A 27,059-nucleotide genomic window follows, 5' to 3' on the forward strand; every position below is an offset into this window, starting at 1 on the left:
ATACTCAGCATTTTTCCGACGGAGCACAGATGCACATTCCGCTTTGTCCAAGTGCCACAGCGAAACTGAGAGGCCTGCACCCAGGACAATTAGTCATTCTGTAGGCAGGGTATGGTAGTATAGAATCATGCATTGCTCAACCTTCACGCATTCGTTGTTTGCCAATAGCAACATCAATCCGTTTTTTTTCTAGCCAAACCTCGTATATCGCTGACATGATATATATTGCTAAAATATTGTGACGATATATTGCCAACACGATATATGAGGCACATCCAGAAAGTAAGTTTCCCTATTTTTTTCCCGTGAAAGTAAACATAATGAGCCGTGTAAATTGCGCATGCGCAGCAGAGCTAAGATGTATCAATCATATGCCAGGCGGACAGATCCCACCCGGCGCCAGTAGCAAGGCAGCAGTGGTCCGAAGTGGAAGCTCGTATTCCTTCTCCCGCTGCATGCGAGGTTCGGTCGGTGATAAAGTTCCTGAATGCACAAAGCATTGCGCCAATTGACATTCATCGTCAGCTCTGTGAGGTCTATGGGCCAAACATTATGAGTAAGCAGATGGTGCGTCGCTGGTGTCGACAGTTTTCGGAAGGTCGTCAAAGTGTCCAATGATGAAGAGCGCAGTGGGCGTCCGTCCCTCATCACTGATGATCTGGTTGAGCTGGTGCGGCAGCGCATCGTAGAGAACCATCGCTTCACGATTACAGAGTTGAATAGCCTTTTTCTGCAGATATCGCAATCTGTGTTACATGAGATTGTCACGCAGCACCTGCTATTAAAAAAATTGTGTGCCAGGTGGGTGCCAAAAAACCTGACACCCGAACACAAAGTGAAACGTTCAGGAGCAGCACTGACATTCCTGCAACGGTACCATGATGACGGTGATGATTTCCTCGACAGGATCATCACGGGCGATGAGACGTGGATTTCGCACTTCACCCCGGAAACCAAGCAGCAGTCAATGCATTGGCGGCATAGTGGATCTCCGGTCAAGAAGAAATTCAAACAGACGCTGTCGGTACAGAAATTGATGTGCACCGTGTTTTGGGACAGGAAGGGCATTTTGCTCATTGACTTCCTTCCCAAAGGTGAAACGGTGAACGCTGACCATTACTGTGAAACACTAAGGAAATTGCGACGTGCCATTCAAAACAAGAGGTGTGGCATGCTTACTGCAGGTGTTGTGCTCCTCCATGACAATGCTCGTCCACATACGGCTCGGTGCACAGCAGCTGTTTTGACGGAATTTGGCTGGGAGTTGTTTGATCATCGACCTTACAGTCCTGATCTGGCTCCCAGTGATTTTCACGTTTTCTTGCACCTCAAGAAATTCCTGTCCGCCCGTGAGCGTTTTGGCAACGACGAAGAGCTGAAGACGTCTGTCACACGCTGGTTCCATTCACAGGCGGCAGAGTTCTACGACAGTGGGATCCAAAAGTTAATACCACGATACGACAAGTGTCTCAATTCTGGTGGTTGCTATGTTGAAAAATAGCTGAACCTTTGCTGTACCTTGTTTTTTTTTAAAAAAAATAGGGAAACTTACTTTCTGGATGCACCTCGTATATCGCTAAAATATCATGACAGTATATTGCTAACACTATATATATATTGCTAAAATATCGTGACGATGTATCACCAACACGATATATATCACCAAAATATCGTGACAATATATCGTCTAGTTGATATCGCCTGGATGATATTTTTTCAATATCGCGATATATCGTCTCGACGATATATTGCCCAACACTACTAATGATGATACCATAGGGGGTATGAGAAAGCCTTCCACTGACCATGCCTCTTCGCTTCCTCCTCTCCTCGCACAAAAGCCTAACATCTGGAAGTTCAACGTTGCGTCGTGAATGAAACAGCTGCAAAAGTAAGAAATAGGAGAGAGAAGTCATGTAGTCAACAGAACAGGTTTCTGCCAAATTTTAAAACATCGCCATGGCTCTGAAAACATATAAAGCGGGAAACGAGAGTTAGAGCGAACGTAAAATCGAGGTGAACATCCTATTATTTAACACAGCCTTTACCTGGGCCTGAATGGATGAACGTATTAAGCGGGAAAACGTATAATGTGGGAATGTAATATCGGGGTTTCACTGTAATATGTTAATATTTTTATAATTAGTCCTAATCAATTTTTCGGGAGGAAAGTGAATAAACTGATCTCCTTAGGATGTCCCATTTATGAGTCAAAACATTATGTCACCCCATTGTTTGTACACATAATTTGTGAAATAATAGCTAATGTATGGTTATGATCCGCCACTGACTTGATTGTTTGTACACATTGTATGCTTGTCACTTTACTGATGTGCCAGTTATGCCTTGCGTCCTGTACAGGACAGATGGTTTGTTTATATGTCCCCTTTCAGCAGTGTTCAGTTTCAAACAAAGAAATGTCAAGAGTGCTCAAGGAGACAAACATATGATGTGTAGAAACAATCAAGTCAGTGGTGGATCGTAACCATAAATTTGCAATCATCTCGCAAACATTTTGCAATATCTCACAAATGGTTCGTTTGCAACCCCATGTTTACTCAGACTTTTTTTGCTTCTAATATTGTGTACTTTTCACCATTTCAGTTTGCACTAACACATCTTATACACTCTGCATAAGCAAATATAATACTATGATTTTCACTCTCGCAAGGCTTGCTCTTAAAGAGAATTTACATTAATTTTTTGGTATAAATCACTTCTAGGATATCTGCAATGAATCAAATTTTGGGATTTAAATTCAGCATGCAGTAGTTCAATTTGGCTAAGATATTTGTAGATCCCAAGGCTGTGATGAATCTTATTTTATATACTGAAGATATCTGAATCAGTAAATTTCTGATATTCAGTTCCTTAATTTTAAAATTTTGATCATAGGTGGTGTATTGATATACAGGTGGTGAACAGTCCTTTATGAACACTGTGATACAACACAAAAATCTTTATTTGTAGGAAGTTGGCCCACCCATGGCAGGAATTGCAGCCTGTATCTGAAGCATGGTGGACAAATGCAGGCCATGCACAATGTTTCAAGTGAATATGTATCCATTCCCCATGCAAGGTGGTCTCTAGTTCAGAAAATGTGACTAGAGGTGGAAACCTAGCATGCACTTTGACCTCCAAAATACTCCACTAATGTTCAATTATGTTAAGATCTGGTGACTGAGGAGGCCAGAGAGATTGTCGTGCTCATTAAATCATGCTGATGCAATGAACAGTGTGAATGTGGCATTGCCATCTTGGACCATAGGTTGTTCACCAGGGAACACAGTCTGGATCATAATATGGATATGTTTGTTCAGAATCCTGTGATCCTCCCATGGAGGGCTGCAAGTGGATCAAGGCCACACTGAGACATCTCACCCCACACCATCACAGAACCCCTTCCATGCTTAACTGTGGGAAGGAGGCAGACAACATGAAAGACTTCGGCAGGTGTTCCGAACACCCTAACATGCCCGGTGGTGCGGAATAATGAGAATGCAGATCCATCAGACCAGATGACATGTCCAGCCTCTGTACTCTCGGCACCATTTTCGATGCCTTGTAGGATTACATGATGTCACCAATGGTTTTGGAATATCTGCTTTGCCATGAATGATTGCAGTATGCAGTTCCCGTTGGATAATTTTGGTTGATACAGAGTCCTGGAGGCATGAGTTCATCTTGGAAGTTATCTGTGACACTGTTGTCTTGTGCTTTTGGGCCACTAACCACTTCAACACTGTCTATCTCTATCGGTGAGTTTTGACTTTCACCCACTGTTCTGTTTGTAAGCTGACCTTCTTAACAGTAGGCTGTCATCACAGTTGACGCCATGCTCCTTCCAACCCTCACCAGGTTGGCTGCATATCAACGTTTGATTAATAGCACGATGCCCACATGACTGCTGCTGATTAACTAATACCTCTACCTTTACACTCACTAGGTGGCAGACTTCTGTGCCAAGTGGTGTAACTCTACTGCAATGACGAATTTCGACCCACTTTCATATGGGTGTTCATGTTAATTTGTCCACCACCTGTAGTTTTGGCAGTGCTTAATACAGGAAAGTGTATATAACAGCAATTTTTTGTTGCAATGGAAGATTGTTATTTCCAAAATATCCTAGAGGGGAATTGTGTACTTTCTACGGTGTGTTTCAAAAGTCACTCAACCCAACTTTTAATTGATTATAAAGAACCATAAGAGAGATTTACACTTGAGTTTTCTGCATTATGATTCCTCATCTGTTAAGATATTTTTTTATGCTTAACATTATCATTTTACTCCATACAGGAAATTGTGCAAATTAATGAATGGCAGAAGTCTGCATTATTTGTTTTTCCAGAATGCCACTTTTGGGTGAGAGAAATATGTAAGGGTAATAATTCGATGCGTGATGCCATTTTAATCTGTTATTTCCAACCAATGTGAGTCATATGCAGCATTTTATGGGTTGGCCCACATGGGCCCAGTTCAGTTTTTCTCTGCATGCATTTTTTTTAAAAGTTCACCAAAAACCCAGTGAAAAATATCAGAAAATTTTGAGCTTGTAAAAATTGGCTCAGCAGAACTTAAAACACTCCAGATAATTAATACAGTAGAACTTGCATTGGGTTCTATCAGGCCATTTTTCTCAAATCATGCTAGAAATTGATATTTGACAGATAAGATAAGTACATATTTCCACAATATGATTAAACAGAGCTTATAATTTTGAAATAATTAGTGTGGTAGAACTTTGGTTATCAGCACAGAACGGACTTGTATACAGTAAAAATGTGCTAAATATGTAAATACTAGGGTTGAATCGATACTCTCATCGATACTGATGCCGATACTTGTAAAATTCGATTTTAAAATAACAAGGGCTTGGTACAGAGTTATACTAACTCATCACATCACATTCCTTTAATGGCATTAAATAACTCAAATTATTGGCATGTAGCATTATAACACTTCAAAAGTCTTGACATTTGGTAATTTCTTTTTATGTAAACTTCTATGTAAACCCAGAGGATGCAAAAGAAGAGATTTTTGAAATGTTGCAAGACTTTTAACATGTTGCAGTTTTAAAAAAAGAAAAAAAAAGAAAATAAACTGTGGATTGTGTTTTTTTCTGTTCCATGTAAACTGGATTCATTCTTGTTGTTTGGGTAGATCTGGAGAGGGATAAAACAGATGTAAAAATATATGCAGATACAGTTATTATAACACCTTTTTATGTTATGCTGTCCACCATTGTCTGTCATTTGAAAAAAAAAAGTCAAGTCGCTGCAGTATCGACCAATACCAACAGTCACATAAGAGACTTACACAGAAGGGAAGAGTACAAGAAGAAATGGTGGTATCCACAACCATCCCTCCCTCCCTGTTTGAATGTAGATAAAACAAAACAAATTCCACAGTGACTTTTACTCATCTTTCCCAAAAACTCCACAATCATCTGACCTGGAAACAGCCTAGCATGGTAGTAATGCTGGTTTTAAAAATGTCCATCTTTGTTACCACATGAGTTTGCAAGCAGGAATTGGAAATGAATGATTTATTTTATTTCCACACAGCCTTGACCATTTAGTTACATGCCTTCGAGAAATTTGGTCACAGCTTTTTCTTTACCCATGCCTTCTGCTTCTCTGAAATACTACATGCAGAACTTCTTTCAATCTGCTACAAGGAAGGGTGAACAAACTGTTCAAAAGGACAAATGTTGCTCTTGGCTTTGGTTCTAGTGACTCAAAAACAATGGTATCAGTGGGAAAATTTCAACCAATACTTACCAATACCACTGGTATTAGTCACATCAGTATGAGTATTGGTTTAGCCCTAGTAAATACATATTTAGTTATTTTCACCAAAATATGGACTTAAAATTGTAAAAATTTACCTTTTTAATAATATAAGACACTACATGGGCTACATAAAATACAGTCTTGACATTGTAACTATTACCATGACTTGTCTTGAAGAGAGACCATAAGTGAATCCCATACATGTGCCACGAAATTGTTTCGGACACTCAAACTGCTGTCGGGTGTGCAACTGTAGTAGCAAGGGTGAGGTAAGCAATGGGCTGCTCAACTTGTGACTCTCTTCCAAATTACGTTTGTAACAACCAGGAGCCGATGCTTGAACCCTCATTCCAATTGTAAATAAACAGGAATTTCAAGTGTTTTACAATAGCAAAAGCAACTTCTGGGAGGTGTAAAATCGAAAAAAAATAAAATAATAATAATAAACATTATTATTTGGGTGACAGAAAATTTGTAATTAATGCAATTGGAGGGTATATAAAAGGTCATAAACTTTTGTTCGTTTAACATCACTTTGGATGTCAGTTATCAGTTTGTCAGTGAAAAAATTTAATATGTGGTGGTATGTAAAGTATGCAAGGAAGCTAATAGTTTATCATTAGTTTTCTTGCACACTTTTATATTTTCCTTGTAAAAATTCCAAGAATGTTAGCCCTGCCATGAATTTTGAAAAGTTCTATCACTAGCATTCCTTGTTTCCCATTAATTTGATATAAAATTACAAACCCCCAAATTATTTGAAGACTAACTTCATAAATCATAAATAGTAGACTTCTGAGCAAAATTAAAATCTACAGTATTGGAACACTGACCAATAGTATTGTCCACCCAAGGTTGCTTGATTACTAATTTATTCATGATAAGTAATACTATGAAAACCACAACCACATTACTAGCTTCAATTGATTCTTGTCTTATAAATTATGTTACTAATTCCCACTTCTCTCTCACCCAAGAAAATCAACATTTATACTTTGTTGCCACTGTGCAGATCTATGTGGTCCGCAGTCTTGCTTCTCAGAAACAATAAACAAGCAATTGTGTGCAAAACTGTTCAGTTGAGACTGCTTTATACGTAACTCAGTGCTGCATAATTCTGTTTATGTGTAAATTACTGTAGGTCCCAGCAAAATATAATTTAAAATTGTGTTACTTAAAATATTTTGTATGTAATGCATTTATACATAATTCGGCATTGTATGTACTAATTTTCATAAAATACAGTTCATTTGTACGTAACCAAGCTACAACAATGCCACAGAAGAAGTAGTAATTGCTACGGGTCGGGTATGGAGAACAGAAAGAGGAATAGTTACACGCTTGACCAGAAAGTAAATTGTACATGATAAGTAGACGCTAATCCACATGAAACTAAAACTGAAATAGGAGCAGATTTAGGAATATCTTATACCACACTTTGCACAGTCATTAGTAAAACAAAACCTAGTTTAGAGTATTTTTTTTAAAAAAAAATAGTAAAACTATTAAACTATAGTGTCTACTGTAGTATTTCAGTATCAAAGTGTCACTAATAAAATGGCAAATGTAATTTATTTAAGAATCAAACTTTTAGACTCATTAATTTAGCACTTGATGACAGAAATAAGAAAAACCTCTATTACATTCATCTTGTTCCTCAAGATAGATACAATTACAGTATTTTGATAATGATATAACATGGTATCTAAATCTGATATACAGTCCCAGGTTCAATACCCGGTGGAGGCACATAGTGGTTCGGATCCCACTTTAAACTGTAGGTCCAGTACCGATGAGCCTTACTGTGCATAAAGTGCACTTAAAACACCAATTCAACAACAACAACAACTAAATCTGATATGTAAGTAATTCTCAGATATACATATTATTTTTCTCTTCACCTCGACATATGTATAACTCAGATTCAACTGTATTTTGCGATTGCACAACATGTTTTCTAATATTCTGTAATTTAAACTGGTAAATTTATCCTAATAATTGGAATGAAATACTCGCCCACCAATAAATTTGGGAGCATATAGCAATCCAGATTCCACTTTAAACTGTAGGACCAGTTCCAATTAGACGTCTGTGCAAAAAGTGGACTCAAAAACAAACAACACTCGCTCACCAATATTAATAAATATTTGGTATAACTTTTAATTGTAACAATATACAAGCATTGGTATCGAAATCTATGTGAGTATCGGCAAAGTGGTATTGGCTCAAGCCTAATAAATACATATGTGTGTGTTTGTTTGTTTGTTTACTTTTGCAATGAAACTATCACAGCCTGTGTGAATGTTGTTAATTTAATTTGTCATGCATTTTAATTTCACAAACTTTCAATTTTTGCAGGTTGATGGCAACGATGTAACCAGAATGAAATCTATTATGCAATCATGGTAGAAGCCAGTTTGACAGTGAGTGAGGTATCAGCAAGATCTCTTCATTGACATGTATTATTTATTATAGGCAATATTGAAAAACAGTATGTGTATCAAATGTGTGTGTCCTCATACACTAAACTGGTCAAAGTCTTAAAAATGTGGGTAACATATATTAAAATACTTTGAAGTGTGTTTGCTCAAGTAAGTATTGGATTAGTTACAAATACTATTTTTTCCTAACAGCATTTTATATATGAATGTTTCATTTCCATTTATCAATGTTTTTTCTCAAATAATTTGTGAGTTTCAGTATGTTACTTGTTAAATTTTATTTAGTGTCAATTTGTTCAAGGGTGGCCACATAAATGATAGCGCCTGAAGTTTCTGGTTATACAGAAAGATAGTTACATAAATATATATATCTTGTTTTTCACTGCAATTTATGCTAGACTACATTAGTTTACATTAGATTTCTGAAGTAAAGAGTATTAGGAGTATTGATCCTAAATTTACTGTCCAGTAATTACGTATGTCAGCTCTTATGTTATGCAGTCAACTCTCGATACAACGACCTTTCACAGTTCCTGGGAAAAGGGTCGTTATTTCGAAGGGGTTGTTATTGGAATTTGCACCAATTTTCAGCTTAAACTGAGCTAAGACAGACACAAAGATTCCAAGGAGACTGTAACACAATTTATCCTGGTAGTTATACAACCTGTTATGCACAAAATGTGTGTTGTGAGAAGGAAAATAGAACATGAAAAAGTTTTCACAAAAAAGGATTTAAAATCATGTTACTTTCTTTCAATTGTGCACAGTCATTGCTCTTCTAGGAAATTCTTCCAATTCTAGTTCATGATAAACCCATTTGCACTGAGACCTATGGAAAGGAAAGCAATCGCTTATTGCAAGCGAAACTCGAAGAATCTTGACACCAGTCCAATCACACCGGTGCCAGCAAAAGTCATAAGATAATCGGGCAGAATGAATGTTGGATTTTATACGGGTCTACTGGATCATTGTCTGCTACAAGATTCATTGGTAAGATAAGATCTCTTGGGAGAAACAACACAACCTTTCAAGGCACCAGACAGGAAAAGAAAAAGGCGGGGCTGTAAATTTCATTCTGGTTCGGCTGTGTAAAATACATCATAAATAAAAGTCAGGTTTTCTTTGCTTCAACCAACTTCATAGTCATCCCCTCCCCCATTCAAGGGAGCAGTCCTAACTCCTTCCTTGACTTGCATTGTAATCCAGCCTTACACGTTACCTGAGAGGAAAGAGAGAGAAGTCACTCAGCCAACGGAACACTTTTTTGGCAAATGTTACAAGATCGCCACAGTTAGGAAAATGTATGAAGTGGGAAACAGGAGTTATGATGCACGTACGATCGAAGTAAACTTTTGTGGAAGCTTGAATGACAAATCGTTAAGCAGGTTGATGATCTTTATTTGCCCTATGTGGCTTTGATTATCTCTAACAGTTTCGCTTTTTTATGAAGTGTTACAAGGAACAAAGAACGCCTTTAGAATGGAAACAGGAAGTTGTCTGCTACAAGGTGAAGAGTTGCTCACTCACGGGAACCTGCTGAACTCTAGGTCAGAGCTGGACAGATGGTCCAGACTTCCAAACACCACGCATCTGTATTTTGGAACATTCCTGCGATCATATCTCTAGTTGATTTAGTTGTTGGTTGGTTGATTTGGTGTTTTAAGTCCACTTTATTCACAGTAAGGCTAATTTGGACTGGACCTACAGTTTAAAGGGGGATCCGAACCACTTGTTCCTCCACCGGGTATCGAACCCAGGACCCCTTGATCACAAGGCGAAGATGCTACCACTGCGCCATCGGGGAGGCATGATCGATCTTATCTCTAATTTCTCAAGGTGGTGTATTTATCAATGAAAGAGCTTGATCTGCCATACACATAGACAAAGACTACAACTCCAACACTCATTTTGGGATGCTCCCCCTCCCCATAACATCCAAGCACATTCGATCTTCTCTTCTCGCTTATCCAAGAGCAAGCAAAATCACAATGGCAAAACAAGCCTAGCACGTTGGGTAGCTAGCGGCCGTCGGGTGCAGGGTAACATTGTCGCGCTTGGGGGAGGGGAGGGTAGATGTCATGTGTTATTGGATATCACTCAATCTTGGTGTGGTGGTGTCTATTTTTAGATCATACCCATTTGCGAGCGGTAAAGCGCTCGTGAATGGAAGGAGTGTGAATAAAACGAGTGCAAAAACTGTATTTTTCGGCTGATTTCCTTCAATTTTTCAAATTTTTTTCAAATTTTTACGGTTCCAGGGAAAAGAGTCATTACTTCGAGATGGACATTATATCCGGGGTCGTAGGATCGAGAGTTGACTGTATTTGTTATTCTTTACATTCACCACATGCAGCAAATAATATTTTGTCAATCTGTAATATATGACATGTATATTACAGAAATCTTAAAATTATTCATTAACTTAATTGAATAACACAAAAAAGAAATATCTTGTAGAATTCAGGACTTGTACGAAAGTAAAGTATAGAGTGATCCAAAAGTTATGTAACCATAACTTCCATCATTAGTCATATTAAAACTGTATAAGTTTTTACACTTTATAAACTATAAAACTTCTTGATAAACACAGACTATTGAAGATGGCATTGGTACATCAATGTAGCCAGATAGAAGATATAGATAATGGGTGTTGCCATGAAGGTGCTTTTGCCAGTGTTTACTGCATGTGGTTGGGTTAATTGGGTGGGGGCATTTATTGGATTGCTAGGTTGAGTCTGGGGGAATAGTGGCATGCAAGCCTGCCATGTATGTCCTTTCTCATCGCCTGTATGCTTGCACACCACTATTATCCCTGGACTCAACCTAGCCACCCAATAAACTTGCTTGCCCTTTCCTGCCCTCCTGAAATTCATCCACCACCTAACATGCAGTAAACACTGGCAAAAGCACCTTCACATCAACACCCATTATTGATCTCTTCTTTCTGGCTACACTGATGTACTGACACCAACTTCAATAGTCTTGTGTTTCTACTTCGTGAGCATGAGGCAATTCCTCAAAATATAGTAATAAGTTCATATTTCTGGTGTTTACTGTCTCCTACATCACACATTTTTGTTTATCTGCCATTCTGGCACTTTTCCTCATTCTATTTCTGTGTTATATACATGCACAGTTTGGAAGTAGCATGCTTCTTGTAGTGGCAGTACTGTAGCTAGCTACAAATTCCTGGTAGCTTGTATCGAAAATTTCACTACAGCTACCGTACATTTCTTCTAATCATTTTGAGATAGATTTTTACATGCCAACAGTGCCAAAAAATTATCAACAATGACACTTGTGTAGGATGTTCATTATGAGCAAGGCTATATATATAAGTTAATGGCAATCTGAATAATCTGTGTGATAGATATTATGATAATCCTACATTATAGATAGTCGCGTAATAAATTTCCCATTAGTATCCAAATGTTTGATATTCAATGGCAGTATGTGGAAAGGATACAGAAATGTTTAGTTAGCATATATTTTGCTTACTTTTACGTTGCTTTTCTTTCACTTTCACTAATGGCAACAATGAATATGAATAGTTTATTTCTTATTTCTCTTATCTGTGGTTGCTTTTCTTCAACTTTTGGCTAACCATGAGAATGAGGAAAGATAAATGGTGATTAACATCCCCCTACTTAAACAGTCGCTTCAAGGGCTCATAATGTGGAATTAATGAATATGACACTTTTATCTTATTCCTATTTTGCACAACGCGTTATTATTAATTTTGATACGTATGATAAAGTTTTAAATATTTTTTAAAAAATAGTCTGTAACCGGTTATAAAAGAAATGTTTTTCATTTGATTTCATGAGAACATGTACGTGTGCCTGTAAGACCTGTTTCATTTATCATCTTGCACATGGGCATCAGAAATATCTAATACAAGAATCATCATTACAAATCATAGCTTTAGAGGTGTGCAAATGTGATCAATTGCCTGCCAATGACCTACTCACCGTAATGGGAAGAAATACCTCCCAACACCTACCCTTTGCATCTGTTGTCTTGAGCCAGCCCAACTTGCCCATCTGAAGGGGAAACTTTCATGCATGCACCAGTACCCAGTGTGGTTCAACAACAGGATATGACTACTACAGTTCTAGCATGGCCCTAAACCAAGTTGCATTTCAACTCTTGCTTTGTGTTTTATTAGAGACCAATTCAGAGTCTCTTTTTATCTTGTGTTATTTATACAAGAGAGCCTATGTAACATCCAGGCTATTTCATATTGATTGAATTACTGACAACCTTGAAACTCAAAACAAAATATTCCCCTTGGACATTTTGTAATAAACACTTCAAAGGTGTCACAATTCATAAAAACAGTTTCCTGTCCAATAGTTTTAGGATTTTCCCAGTTAATAAATTGAAAGTAGATACATGCATGTTGTTTACATGACTTTAAGCACTGCATATTTGTGCAAGAAAGTGGGTATTATAAAAACAGCATCATTTTGTTGTGCATTGTGATAACCAGAGTTGCAACATGAACCCACACGATCCTCGTCATATACCTGATCTACACTTACACATTCTTTCTCCTTTCTTAAATTCGTAATTTAATTTGATTTGTCATTTAGCATCACTTTTCTGCCATGTTTGGCTAATCACAATGATGAGTATGAGTGATGATATGGTCATTGATGAATGGACACTCACAAGGAACACCTAGGCCTAGGCTGGGATTCAAACCCGGGACCCCTAGCATTGTAGCACATTGTGCTAATCCCTCCATCATGGATGTCGGCAAATTAGTAATTTAACACCCATTAATAAATGTTCTCGATTTGTGGGTAAGTAGGCTTAAACTAATAATGTTTTATAACCAGACAATTATTTTAAGCCGTATTTTTAAAAAAAAAAAAATTCAAATTCATAAAAGTGATAAATCAGTTGTATTTTCTTTTGTTTGTTTTACCAATATGTTTTAATTAACTATTGAAATGCAAAGAAACATTAAAAAAAGTTTTGAAAATATAGCTGTCTCAAGTGGGGATCGAACATAAGACAAGCAACTGCCTTAGCGATTCCACCATTTCACCAATGTTGAAAATGGTGATTCTTCTCAGTCCTGAATCTGCTACTTATGCTTATAATTTATTTTATACTGGAACAGAGCTTGAAATAATCATGACAAACACGTTTTTTAACACTGAATCTACTTATGTAGGTATCATTGGGAATTATGAAACATCTTCCTGGTTATTAAATGATTCCCTTAACACTATGCCAAGAATAACCATGGTTGTGCCATCTGCCCAAGGGAGCCTGCGCTCGAAGTCCCAGATGAACTGTGAATACCTGCTCTTGTGTGGGCATGACTCATTAGTCTGCAACCACAGTTGGAAGCACATGGATCTCGCCCAGCAAAGAACCAAGCAGGATGGCATCTGTCTGCATCGAGAGCTTGGGTTCTGACAGGTGGCATGTTGGATAAGTAGACATTCCCTCTTCCAGTGATTCATGCTCACCCACTCGGACCTCTAATAGCTTTCCCTTTCATCATTGCACGATCTTACATTATTTCATTATTTAAATCTGTACAGACGCTAAAACTGCCGCACACTTCTCTCCATAGACTCCATAGTAAAATGGATGCGCAAAGAGCCGACGACAAAACAACCACTGATCTAGTGATGTTATCAATATGACTGATCATGTTTTGAGTGTCCCACTGGCCTTGCAACTTTGGAAGTCTACTTTATGCCTCAAATTGAATGCACAGAAATGCAAGAACCAGTAGGAGTCACTTTTCTATGGCATAGTTTTTAAAATTTTTACACATACGTTTTTAGTTGAAATGTCCATTGAAGAATTTATTCATCTTAATGGCAGATATCTAAACAATTGGGATATATGGATATCAGTTAATACGTCGTCACCTTGTAATCAAGGGTCCCAGGTTCAATACCTGGTGAATCCCACTACCTGTAGCATCTGACTGGTCAAAATTTTGACTGCCACATGTATACCGGTTGATGACGGATGGTCGATATTTTGACCAGCTGCACGTGGCATCAATTAATGCGCCATTTCTTTAAAACTACACATGATATTTCAGTTCTACCTTTCTTGATCTTCAGTACACATATGAAGGTATGACATACTTGAATTACAAAACAATACATCCAATGTTACTATTATTAAGAAACACGGTTTGAAAAAAGCCCTTTGTTTCTCTTATGTTACTATGGGATAAATTGAAGATAATAAGCTGTATCTTTTTGAACAACTTAAATTCTAAGTCTAAGAATGAGTAAACAGCAACATGCTAACATCCGACAATTAAGTGTCCAGGGGCTATGGCGAGGTGTGATATTTTTATATCATTGCAAGATTTGCCGAATGTCAGGATCGATCTTTTAACCGGGAAAGGGGGGGGGGAGGTCCAATAATTTACGGGATTAACGGCAAGGTCATTGCAATACCATAGACATTAAATCGACAATAAAGCTGTCCCATGCGCTGGGAATTATGAAATCTGATTAATTTGCATTCCTCATCTAGTTAAATATAACAAATTGGCAGGTATGAATTACGAAGTAAAATAGGCTTAAGTTCTAACGTGTTACCTTACTTATACACAAACTTCCTTTTATCATAAATGCTACTAATTTACATGGCGATGTATTCTAGACTGTTTCAGTTTTATAAACCAGTAAGTTCATTTCATATTATGGGAATGAGAGATGCGGTAATAGATAATTAAGGTACTCACGTTTCCCGCGAAGCTGTTTTACATTATTTTCTATTAATTTCGGTGGCTACTTCCACCATCCTCGTTGGAATTCGTTGTGTTGTTGCTTGGCGCATTTCTGTTGTTTTTGCCTAAATAGCCACTAGGTGTGCTGCTGTCATCTGTGTGTCTGCATATATGTTGTCTACTGTTTACCTGTGTTAATTGCTGCAGTAACGGAAGCCAGGCGTGGTGTGCCTGACCACTATCTATGTTCAGTTCATGGTTGTAGTGCACGATTGCATGTGTTTCTTTGATTTTTGTGTCTATGAGAGTGTGTGCTTTGTATTTGACATGTACTTTCTCAATTTTATGGTTGTGGAATTTGATATGCTTGGCAAGTCCGGTGGTGGGTTGGGAAGTTTTTGCATTTGATAGGTGCTGCTGAATTCTCTCACTGATGGGCCTGATGGATCTGCCGATGTAATGAGCCTTGCACTCGCATTCTACATACTACATTTTTTAATTCACTTTGATCTATTGAGGGGGGGCGGGCAACTTTCAACTTTCTTCTTCTTTATTTAACACCAATTATTGGGAGGCACAATGTATAAATTTTAACTCCACTAAAAGCCCTGCCTTTAAGAAAACAAAACCAATTTCATCTATCTACGACAAATAGTTCTCGAGTTACGATTTTTTTTTGTACTTCGTGGCAAGTTTGAAAAGCATGCACTTGAAATGGCGTTAACTTCCTTTTAAGTCAGGTGTGCAAGAGGTCCGGTGTCTAATTGTTAAACTGTAGGTCAAGTCCCAATTAGCCTTCCTGTGCATAAAGTGGACATACAATTCAAAGTCGTCGTCATCATCATCATCATCATCCATGTCATAGCCTTGGATTTGGATGAAATTTGGCATGATGATAAAACCATCTCTGGAAGCCTTGCATACAAAATATTAGGTTTCCCCTGAGAAAGAGTTCCAGAGTTATATCCTATGGTAGAAGGTGGTGCAGACCACAAAATGACCCAAATGTGAGCAATGGGCCTCGGAACTAGGACTCAATAACCTTGGAACTACTGATCACAGCTTAGTTATTTTACACACACAACAAACTTCACATTGTATCAACATCCCCCAGCTTGTTTATGTTTAGCAAGTAAAATGAAAAAAAAAAATCCAAAATATATCTTACATGTCAAGAGATGCATATTTTGTGTTCTTTAAGTTATATATGTATTCCACCCAGGATTGTGACATTAATTTTTCTACAACTATTATCCCTGATGTGTGCTAAAGGATCACCCATTAGGTTACTCCTGTATCTATCACACAATTCATGTTTCATGGGTATCCTTTATGACATATTAGAGGTAACGTCGTCACCTTGTAATCAAGCGGTCCCAGGTTCGATACCCTGTAGACAGCACACAGTGGTTCGAATTCCCAATCCCAATTTTTTTAGCTTTTAAAATATGTAACTGGTTAAGCAACCGTAATTAGAACAATAAAGTGGCAAAATATGCAATGTCTAGATTGTTATAGTATTTTTTAAGGAGCAACTTAAAAATTCTTATTTTTCAGTTACGTCTTTATTTGTTTTACACATCTTTTCTGTACACTATTTGCCAACTCAAATAATTTGGTTTCCGTATTATTACAATTAAAGTTATTGGTGTGCAACTTTTGGATCATTCTGTAGTTAGAAACTTTTCAGTGATGTGAAACTTTCAGGATGAGAATATGCTATTTCAAATACTTTTTTGGTTGTCCTCATAGTGTTGCAAGTGCCAAAAGATTACCTGTAAATGGGGGACCAAAGGTTTTTATATTTGTGCTTATCTGTATAATTAAGGAGTTGAGTGGCCACTCAGTTCTAATTAAGATGGCAACTGTGTCCAGTATTTAAAGCATGGGCCTAGATATAACACAGTGTCTAATATACATTCTGATTGCACCAAAGATTATTTCCATTACACAAATTCTGAATTGCCAAAAAGCCATGTTTTGAGATGCATCCAGCATGTAACAGTTGAATAAATGTCTTCAGCTGTAGAAGAAAGGAACCAAGTGAATGTATCTGAACATTTTGCTGAGTGTATGTGGACTGAAATCATACTATATTTCTAAAGAAAATGTGTGGGTTATATAAGTGAATGTTTTGTTCATAGTTTAGCAAAGAACTGAATAGCATTAATAGTTGTTGAGACCTTTTGTAAAGGTTTGCATAACAAGTGTTTTGTATTTGTACTGGATACAGTTTGCTTCTTCTTAAGTAGATTATATATTTTTTTTACTTCATCCTTTCATTATTATGTATAGTTATATAAAACTGGGAGCGGTTGCACTTGATTTGTAGCTTAAAATTGTCATGGTGTAGCGATCAGGACTTTTTTCTTTTCTCTTTTCCGTTTTTAATTTTATATTATGTAAGTTTCTTTTGCATTCTGTCAACAAAAGCATCCTAATTAATAGAAGTTGTTATTAGTAGCGTGGCAAAGACATATAAAGCATTCTCTTGCAAACATTTTTGTAAGAAGTGTTTTGTGTTTATACTGATTAATTTCACAGATAGTCTGAAAAGTAAGCTTTACTTTTTTCTCTTTAAGCATCAAATACAATTTTTTGGGAGTGAGGAGGAGGGGTGACTAGATTTTTTCTTGTTATACTTTGTTATTGAAGATGACATCTATTGAATAACATTCAAATAGTGTAAATTTGACTCTGAATTTTATGATTCTATAAAATTTTTATATTCTAACTTGAACAACTGATCTCTGTTATCACATTTTCATATTCAGAAATTTCATCATCTAACTCATTTTCATCACCTTCTACTATGCTAAGTGGTGGGTGGTGGTGTCTTTTTCTCTTTCTTATGTAATCAATGTTGAGGGTGCAATATTCTGTTCTTGTTACTCAAAATCTCATGTGGACTCACTTTGACCCGAGAACATCTATTGTAGATACGTGCTGAACAGCAGCTGAGAATCAAGTGCTGTATATAAGTAATTGGTAGATATAAGGATAAATTGGGACTTCATATGTTTGAAAATAAAATAATTATATATAAAATAAACATTAGTTGGGTCCTGATGGACCTTAATAACCGCTCCCAGATGAACAAAATTTGCTACGGAAAACTATTATCTGCTTCTAACTTTTTTTAAAAAAATATAAACCTCTACTGCCAGGAGGTTTTCAAATGTGCATTGTTTTATAACAAAAGACCTATCAGGATCTTTTGAGGGGGAAAAAAAAATTGAAATCACCTTTCCTTCAAACACAGGTAGGAGAAGAAAATTTAAATTGCACACAAAACATTTTCTTCAAAGATGCACTATGGTCCCTACAACAATCATGCAAAATAACTTGGAATAACTTGGAAAATCATTTCATAGTTCATTTAAAACTCATAACTATAAATTTTCAACTTAACCTTGGGGATTGTAGGTGTTTGCATATATACGTATGTGCATTTCATCCTACATTTTTCCTGTTTGCTTTTGAGCTTATTGCAGAATACCACAAAGATTTACCAAAGATGAATTTTTGTGTAAATTTTCTCCTGTTTCTTCTTCCAACTGTGCTTATTAGAAGGGGACATATCAAAGTTTTACTTGTTGTTCACCCCAAAAATAAACTAACTCTCTAGCCTTCTTAAACCCGAAGGTTCATGGCTGCAGCAACACAGGCCTTCCATCTGTCTCTATCCTGAGCAAGATCTATATACTCTGTTCCATCCCTACCGATTTCCTTTAGGTCCATCTCAACGTTGTCCCTCCATCTTAGTCTTGGCATTCCTACAGGTCTCTTACCATCAGGTTTCCCAACAAGAATCCTGTAAACTCTTCTTTCCTCTCCCATTCGTGCCACATGGCCTGCCCACCTAAGTCTTCTTGATTTAATCATTCTAATGAATACAAATTATGTAGTTCTAAATTATGTAACCTTCTCCACTCACCTGTCTCCTCATCCCTTTTAGGTCCAGATATTTTCCGAAGGATCTTATTTTCAAATACTCTCAATTTGTGTTCCTCTTTCAATGTAAGGGACCAAGTTTCACATCCATATAATATTACAGGCAAAATTACTGTTTTATATATTTTAACTTTTAGTTTCTTGGATATTAAACGAGAAGACAAAAGTTTATGAGGAGAGAAGTAACATGCATTTCCTGAATTAAGCCTACTTTTTATTTCCTCTTAAATATCATTTTCATTTGTTAGTATTACGGTAACGCGTCTGACTACCATGCTCAAGATCCCGGGTTCGATCCCCGGCCGGTTCAAATCCGGGAACTTTTCTAACATTGGAAGCGGCTCCGGCGCCCACCCAGCGTCGAATAACATGGGTACCTGGGGGAAACCCTGGGGGGTAAAGGCAGTCAGGGGCGTGGTGCTGATCACATCACCCTCACTCATGACCAGATCAAGAAAGTGTGGGGCATTACCCCCACACCCCCTATACGCCTTCATGGCATGGTGCTAAGCACAGGGGAGCACTTTACCTTTTACTTTTTTAGTATTACTCCTAAGTACTTGAATTTGGAAACTGGTTCAAACGAGTTGTTATCAATAATTAGATTTTGATTATTACCTAACACTTGGTTTCGGCCTGTAAGCATATTTTTAGTACTTCCAAACCTATCTCTTTAGCTGCTTTGAAAAATATTTTAGCATTATTCTTAATTGTATTTATATCATCCCCTAATAAGTCTACATCATCTGCATATGCTAACTGCTGAGTCACACCGTTTAATTTTAGTCCTTCATTAGTTTCTTTTACCTTCCTAACAGCATATTCTAAGGCAAAATTAAAGAGCAATGGTGATAATGCATCTCCTTGTTTTAACCCATCATGAATTGTAAATTTGTCCGGCACATTAATACCCACATGAATTTTACTTTCTGTTTCACTGGTGCATACTTTTATCATATTAACAAGCTTCTTAGGTATTCCAAACTCTACTAATATATTATATAATTTATAATAAAACAAACTTCAATTTTCTACAGCAAATAGTTCTACAGTTTTGTCTCTACATGTGTGCACATTTGAAAACCCCATGCTTTAAAATGAAAATATTTTTTAACAGCTTTTTCGACATTCATTTTCTTGTAATGAGACACCCTAAATTCTAGTATGACGTACCTTCTTTTGCATATAAGTGTAACAATAGTTCAGAGAAATTATGTGAATAACATTTATTTGGTATATATATCCAGGCTGGCATTTAGAGGTTAATGTATGAATGAAAATTTTCTTTACTTTTTTTCCCATTTAATGAGAAGTGTCTGGTTGAGGCACAAAAACTGTAGTACAGTATTAAAATTCATGTAATAAATGTGAATGAATTTCTCATCAAAGTATATTAATAAGATCTATCATGTGTACAAAGGTTACATACATTTTTAATAAAACTGTACAAAATGATTACTAATTTATTGGCTGTAGTTATGGTCAGTAGGGATTGCAATTGAAACGAATTTCAATTTTCAGTTTGATGTAGGTACCAATTGTGGTCAACATTGTACCTAGGTAATTGAAAACTATTATGAATGGACCTTCCTATTACAGATTTGTTTAGCTCATTTTTGTATACCATATTTACGCGTGTATATTGTGCGTGCATGTACCTTGTCTGGCCATAAATACTGTTACACACTATTGTGTGAATAAATTGAATATGGTTTCAGATTTTTAAATGTTCTTTTAGTATGTTACACTTACATATATTACACACAAATGGCACCAATCAGTTTTCAAAATGTACACTTTTCTCCCTCACACAGGCTCAAAGTCTCCCTGGCCAGACAGTTATTGAAGCATGGATGGTCTTGATGGGAAAGTCCACCCCTGCTGCTATCAAGGAGCACTTTTAACTTTCAATCATAGGGTGTCTGTTCTTGCAGACAGTCCCCTGTAGCTCTGGGCACAGTTTGTAGTCCAAGGTACTGAGATCATGGCTATCAGATGGCCAATCAAAAAGTGGAGATGAAATCAAGTACACTGGTCTCCAGTCACCATCGTGTCATCCTTGCCTTATGAGCTGGGGCAAAATATTTCTTGCACATCCAGGATTCATTGTGAAACATTGTTTGGTTCAACAGTGTCACAAGAGGGTCCAAGACACTTTCCACATACACTTTTGCATGGCTTTTAAGCCCTTTTCTCAAAAATGAGGCCTGGTGGAACTCTCATAGCTCACCCTCCACCAAACCATGACTGAGGAGGGCTGGTGGCATCTCTGATTTTTGGGAACTCTCTCACAAACTTCTCGAGAGTTTGAAGCATACACCCTTTCATTTTGGCAGTTAAAACTTTATTCAGTGGTGAACAATTTCTTATCAGTGAAGAGAATCCTGCAATGCCCATTGGCAATGTACTGCAGCAGGAGCAGTCTCTATTTCAGTTCCCTCTGCTTCTTCACTGGTAAGCTCCAACTCCAAGGTCTTCATTAAGTACCCTGAACATTGATTGTTGTGAAATGTTCAGCTCCTGTGCCATTATCACCTGCTTCTGGATGGGATTTGGGCGATGCAAGCCTCAACTGCTTTAACAGCCGCAGCTGTTCATACGGTGTGAAGTCGACCAACTCTTGGGCGATCTTTCATGCTAACAGTATCAGTGAATCTCTGGGTTGTCTGATACACAAACCTTTTGCTGATCTTCGGGATTTTTAGGGGCTTGAAAATCTCAGTGAGTGACTTTCCAACCATATGCAGAGCAATTACGGCTACTCTGTTTTCATATTTGCCCCACTCCGTGCTAAGCACAAGAAGATACATGCTTGCTCTTTCACAGCTGAACACACAATGGTCAGGAGTGAACTTCAGCACAAGCATGGTTCATGAGCCTGACTACCAGACGTACAGTCCAAGCTAAAATTTGTAACAGTATTTCTGGCCAGACTAGGTATAATGCACACCCTGGATTTTGATGGGGGAAAATTTACAAAAAAACATATTTTGTATATAATGCACAGTATAATCCAGATTCAAGAAATGGCTTTCTTAGTTGTAGGTTGTAAAGCTTTTGCTATGTCAATCAAAAGTAAATGACATCATACCTATTCAATGAGTCACCTGTTGTCATGTGGACCAAGGCAAGTTAAATTTTTATACATGGTTTTGCTCATTTTCTCTCTACTTTTCTAAATAAAAATATTATTTTCTTTTTTCTTATCTTTCATCCAAAGTACCACAAAAATCACAAAGTTTCTTCATTTTGTGATGAGCTTATTTCAACCACATTGCACATTAGCGTCACCATCTTGAATGGAATACTTTTGCCATATTCAGAAACTACAGAATTTAAGCTTTACATCCGTAAACATGAAAAATCAATGCAAGTGTCACAAAATCATGGAAGTATTCCATGCATAATATGCACCATGGTTTTTGGTGCAACAATTTTGGAAAAAAGTGCACATTATACATGAGTAAATATGGTATATGGTTTATTTTGTATGTTCCTACTTGTTTATAATAATGGTGATGATAATCTGAAAGGAATAAATGATGCTTCTTTATATATAAAAATTCATATGAAGGGTGTTACCATGCAACACTAACAACCTTTTGCAGCATGTAGGAGATATCAGGACAAACAACTTTTCTTTGTAACGTTTTGCTCATTAAGGCTTGTTACAAAAACTGCACAGCCATGTGGCACAGTCATAGTTGCCACTGTCACTTATTTTTCTGTTGATTGGTATGCAAAAAGCAATAATATGCTTCAAGTACATCATCATACCAGCAGACACTGCAGTATGAAGTTACTGGATTTAATCCCTCTTCCTTAAATCATGCATATACACTATATTGCCAATAATGACCACATCATACCTGTAGGAATGTGCTTACCTGGTGTCACTATGGGGCAAGTCCACCATTCATAGCTATCGTATCCTCTAACTTTCGAGGAAGACTACACCAGGTTGTAGCTAGTAGTCACTTCCATTCCTCATGCAAAATGGCAAATGGCTTAGTGGTGGTGGTTGGGCAGTTTGGCCTGGATCACAACCACCACTCTAACTTATCCCACAGATGTTCAATGGGGTTGAGACCAGGGTTCTGAGGTGGCCAATTGAATTCACCCCCATGTCACCAAAACACTGGATTATGGCCCTTGCTTTATTGATGGGCATATTGTCATCTGAAAATGAAAAGGACAATTTCCAAACTATTGCCACAAGGTGGGGAGCATGGAATTGTCTAATACTGCATAATAGGCATTCAGGGTTAGATGCACCAAATCCAGGTGATCCATGCCATATCAGAAAATGCAGCCCCATACCATGATTCCACCTTCACTGAATTTCTCTGTGGGAACAATACACTCCAGTAAGAACTACACCCTGAGCATTTGCCACATCCACACACATCTGTCAGATCGTCTCAACATGTAGCATGATTCATCACTCCACAGTATATTTTCTCATTGTTCTAGGGACCATTGGTGATGTTCTTTGCAACACTGTAATCAATGTGCCATGTTCTGGTTAGTAATGATTGGTTTATGCGCTGCAGCTCTCCCATGGAATCCCAGTGCTACCACCTCTCGCCAGATGGTACGAGTACTGGCATCACTTCCCGATGCCATTCAAAAGTCTTTGGTCACAGTGTCCAATGATGCTTGCTAGTTTGACTTCACCACATGTCGGAGCACTCAACAATCCCTATTGGTCAATTTTTTTGGCTTCCCAGGTTGTGGTTTTGTCTCACCCTTATGTTTCCATTTCACCACTGACTGTTGTGTGTGGTATCTGGAACCTGTCCAAAATATCACGGGATAGAATGCCGAAATTGATGGGCACTGTCATCCCCCATTCAGCCTCACTTGGCTCAAGTCGTCCGCTAATTTTGAGTGTAGGCAGTGTTATGCATGTCTACAGCACACTCACTGTCCTTCACAAGCCATTCTAGTGGCTCATGATTTGTAGTGATGTATGGGCAATCCTTCTTACATTTCAGGGGGTGTCTGGTCATTATTGGCGATATAGTATATCACCATCCATTTATTATGTTGCACTTTGTTTCATGCTTTTGCCTTAGATGAGCGGTTCATATGTTTTGTCTATAAATCTTCACACTCCATTGCCTTTATTGGCTACACAAGCTGTTAATTGCATACCAAAAGCCTTGTTTGGGGGCACAGAAAACCAAATGTCAGTAGCAACCATGAATCTGTGCCACATGAGTGCATACATGCAGGATAAAGGATTGCCATTTTTGAAAGGATCATAGTGTCAAAACATGACCTGAATGAATGAGCTAAATGAAATGAAAGAAAGATGTTCATCTTGATGTCCTCTCTACACAGTGATGTGTTGTAAGGTGACACCCTCCACATGTGTATAGCTATCATCTCATGGTTGACTTGGCCATGGAGCAGCAGCCAGCGCACCAGCAGTGAGAGTGCATCTTTTGTCATTTAGATCCACAGCTGTACATTGACCTTGGCTCTGGATGCATCAGTGCTTCAGTATCCAGATAGCTGGTGTCCAGTTTGCACATGTTTCTGAAGTGTTAAGGTGTTAACAAATGTTTTAACATTGTTTTGTTTTAGTTTACATATTACTGGTGCTCTTCTGCAGTGTAATAATGCCACACGCTGGCTGCCACTTCATAGCCAAGTTGACCCATGAGATGCACTGTATTACAGTCTCAAGTGTAAGTCAACAGTTAGTGAACAGTTAGTTCACTATCAGTTCAGAATAGTAACTAGATCTCTACATTCAATTGGTGTAAGTCCACTTGTAAGGCCATGCTGGCTCAGTCGGTAATGTGTCTGACTACCATGCTAAAGATCCTGGGTTTGATCCCCAGCTGGTTCAAATCCGGGAACTTTTCTAACATTGGAAGCGGCCCCGGTGCCCACCCAGTGTCAAATAACATGGGTACCTGGGGGAAACCCTGGGGGCTAAAGGCAGTCAGGGGCATGATGGTGGCCCCCCACTCACGACCGGATCAAGAAAGTGTGGGGCGTTACCACCACACCCCCTATATGCCTTCATGGCATGCTGCTAAGCACAGGGGAGGACTTTACCTTTAGTGTAAGTCCACTTTGTGCCATTTTAGATTACTGCTGTGCCATTGAGAAGGCTGAGAAAATGCATTTTAAAATGTCACTTATCACACCAATGATAAGAACAGCACATGGGTTCCACTGCTATTATTTTGGCTAGGACAGTCACCTTGTAATCAAGGGGATCCCCAGTTACATTACCAGTGTACTGTGCTAAACTGATTAGCCTAATAAAAACACATGTAAATTGAAATAGAAAGCCCAAACAGCAAAGGGTGCTGCTGCTGTCCACCATAGAACAATTTGATAAGTTACACAGGCAGTGACATTGGTAACTTAGAAGTAAATACAAAATAACAACATGAAGGCTATCCTGTTTGGAGAAGTGGACAAGCAGATAGCCACACTACATGAAGCAAGAAAGTTAATTTTCCATTACGCTTCAACCAAAACCAAAGTAAGTATGCTTTGTTACATTCAACAAAATCTGAAAATAAAATTTGAGCCGCAACAGTTAGTTCACTATCAGTTCAGAATGGTAACTAGATCTCAACATTCAATTGGTGAACTCTAATTCATAGGGACAATTCCACTCTGAACCAAAACTACGTGAATCTACTTTAACACTAGTTTATCCATTTTAGTTTCATTTGCAGTGAACTCAAATGGTCACTGCATTTAGATTATACACATTATGCACAGGTAGACTACTTGGCAGTGGACTCGCAAGTGAAATAATAACACTACACGCACATTTCTCCCCTCATTATTACTAAAGACTTTTCAGAAAATGAAAGTTATTTTGTTTTACATATTGATCTGCAATATTTTTATGCAGTTGAATTGTTCATCCTTATTTGGGGATGGTTAGGTGATGAGACTGCAGACCAATAAGTTCTACACTTGCTTGTGTGTGAAACAAGGAAGGTCCTTGACCTTGCATTTTTTATTCATTTGAAATTTGGCATACTAGAAGGGCCACCTGAGGTAGGAAAATATACAATGTTGCAGATCCATATTTTTTGTATTTTCGAAATTACAGAGGTGCAAAATATGTGATTTTGACAATTTTTTTTCAGCATCATGTTAACTTTAAACTGCAATATTTTGGCAATCAGGGCACCTTATTCAGACAGTGTTGGAAAGATCTTGAAGGGCTCTTTCATAGGAGATATTGCATCCCTATGTCAGGGTTAAAAAACAATTGAAGGTGGTGTAAAGAAAATTTTGGTAGCCATTTTTTTTAAGAACTTTTTTTTTTAATTGTCATATACACTATTACTCAATAACTGCACAAAATTTAAGAATGGGATGCCAATGGGATCGGGAGTTATGTTAGATGTAGGTTAGCTTAAGATAGGTTAGGCAAAAACATCAACATATCTCGCCTATTTTCAACAGCTTTCCATTTTTCACTATGTGTACTAATAGCGGGGTTGTCTATGGGGCCAGACTTTTGAATCACCCTGTATTTCTAATAACTGGGAATGTAAACATCAGCTTCACATACGTTAAATCAAACAATATTTTTATCATTTCTGTTAGACTTTTACTTTTAAATTATATGTATTTGTCTATCAAAACATGTTACATGCATTACCTAACCTAACCTAAATCTAACCAGGTCCCGGTGGCATCCAATTTTTAAATTTTGTACAATTGTTTTTAATTTTTTTAAAATTTGAAACCAGTTTTTGAGAAAATGGCTACCGAATTCTTCTTTACACCATCTTCAAGTGTATTTTAATTTGACATAGGCATGCAATATCTCATATGAAAGAGCCCTTCAAGACCTTTCAAATGCCAACAGAATCAATTCTGTAGATGCTCTGATTGCTGAAATGTGTAATTTTTTAAATTAACAAGATGTTGAACAAATTGGCCAAAATTACACATTTTGTACACCTGTAATTTTGGAATTACAAAAGATGTGAATCTGCAAATTTTCATATTTTCCTATCTCAGGTGGTTCTTGCAATATGCCAAATTTCAAATGAATCTAAATATCAGAGGTTGAAAAAATGCCTCTTCATTGGTTGATTTCCCATGGAGGGGCTCGGGAAGATCATCATAATTTGTAATAAACATAAAATAACTGAAAGG

The 27,059-nt window shown here is 37.5% G+C and overlaps 1 protein-coding gene across 2 annotated transcripts in view; it reads left to right on the forward strand.

Moving 5' to 3' along the window:
• The window catches only part of LOC145984210 (uncharacterized), a 65,064-nt gene extending 49,634 nt beyond the window's left edge, over positions 1 to 15,430 (forward strand). For both annotated transcript variants that reach the window (XM_083117741.1, XM_083117742.1), the window contains exon 5: positions 8,151 to 15,430. In XM_083117741.1, coding sequence (XP_082973867.1) covers positions 8,151 to 8,201 — 51 coding nt within the window. In that variant the 3' untranslated portion in view covers positions 8,202 to 15,430. The remainder of the gene's footprint in view (positions 1 to 8,150) is intronic.
• Positions 15,431 to 27,059: the final 11,629 nt, after the last annotated feature.

This window comes from Lepisma saccharinum, chromosome 2 (genome assembly GCF_977018435.1).
Source record: "Lepisma saccharinum chromosome 2, izLepSacc3.1, whole genome shotgun sequence".
NCBI classification, from domain to species: Eukaryota; Metazoa; Arthropoda; class Insecta; order Zygentoma; family Lepismatidae; genus Lepisma; species Lepisma saccharinum.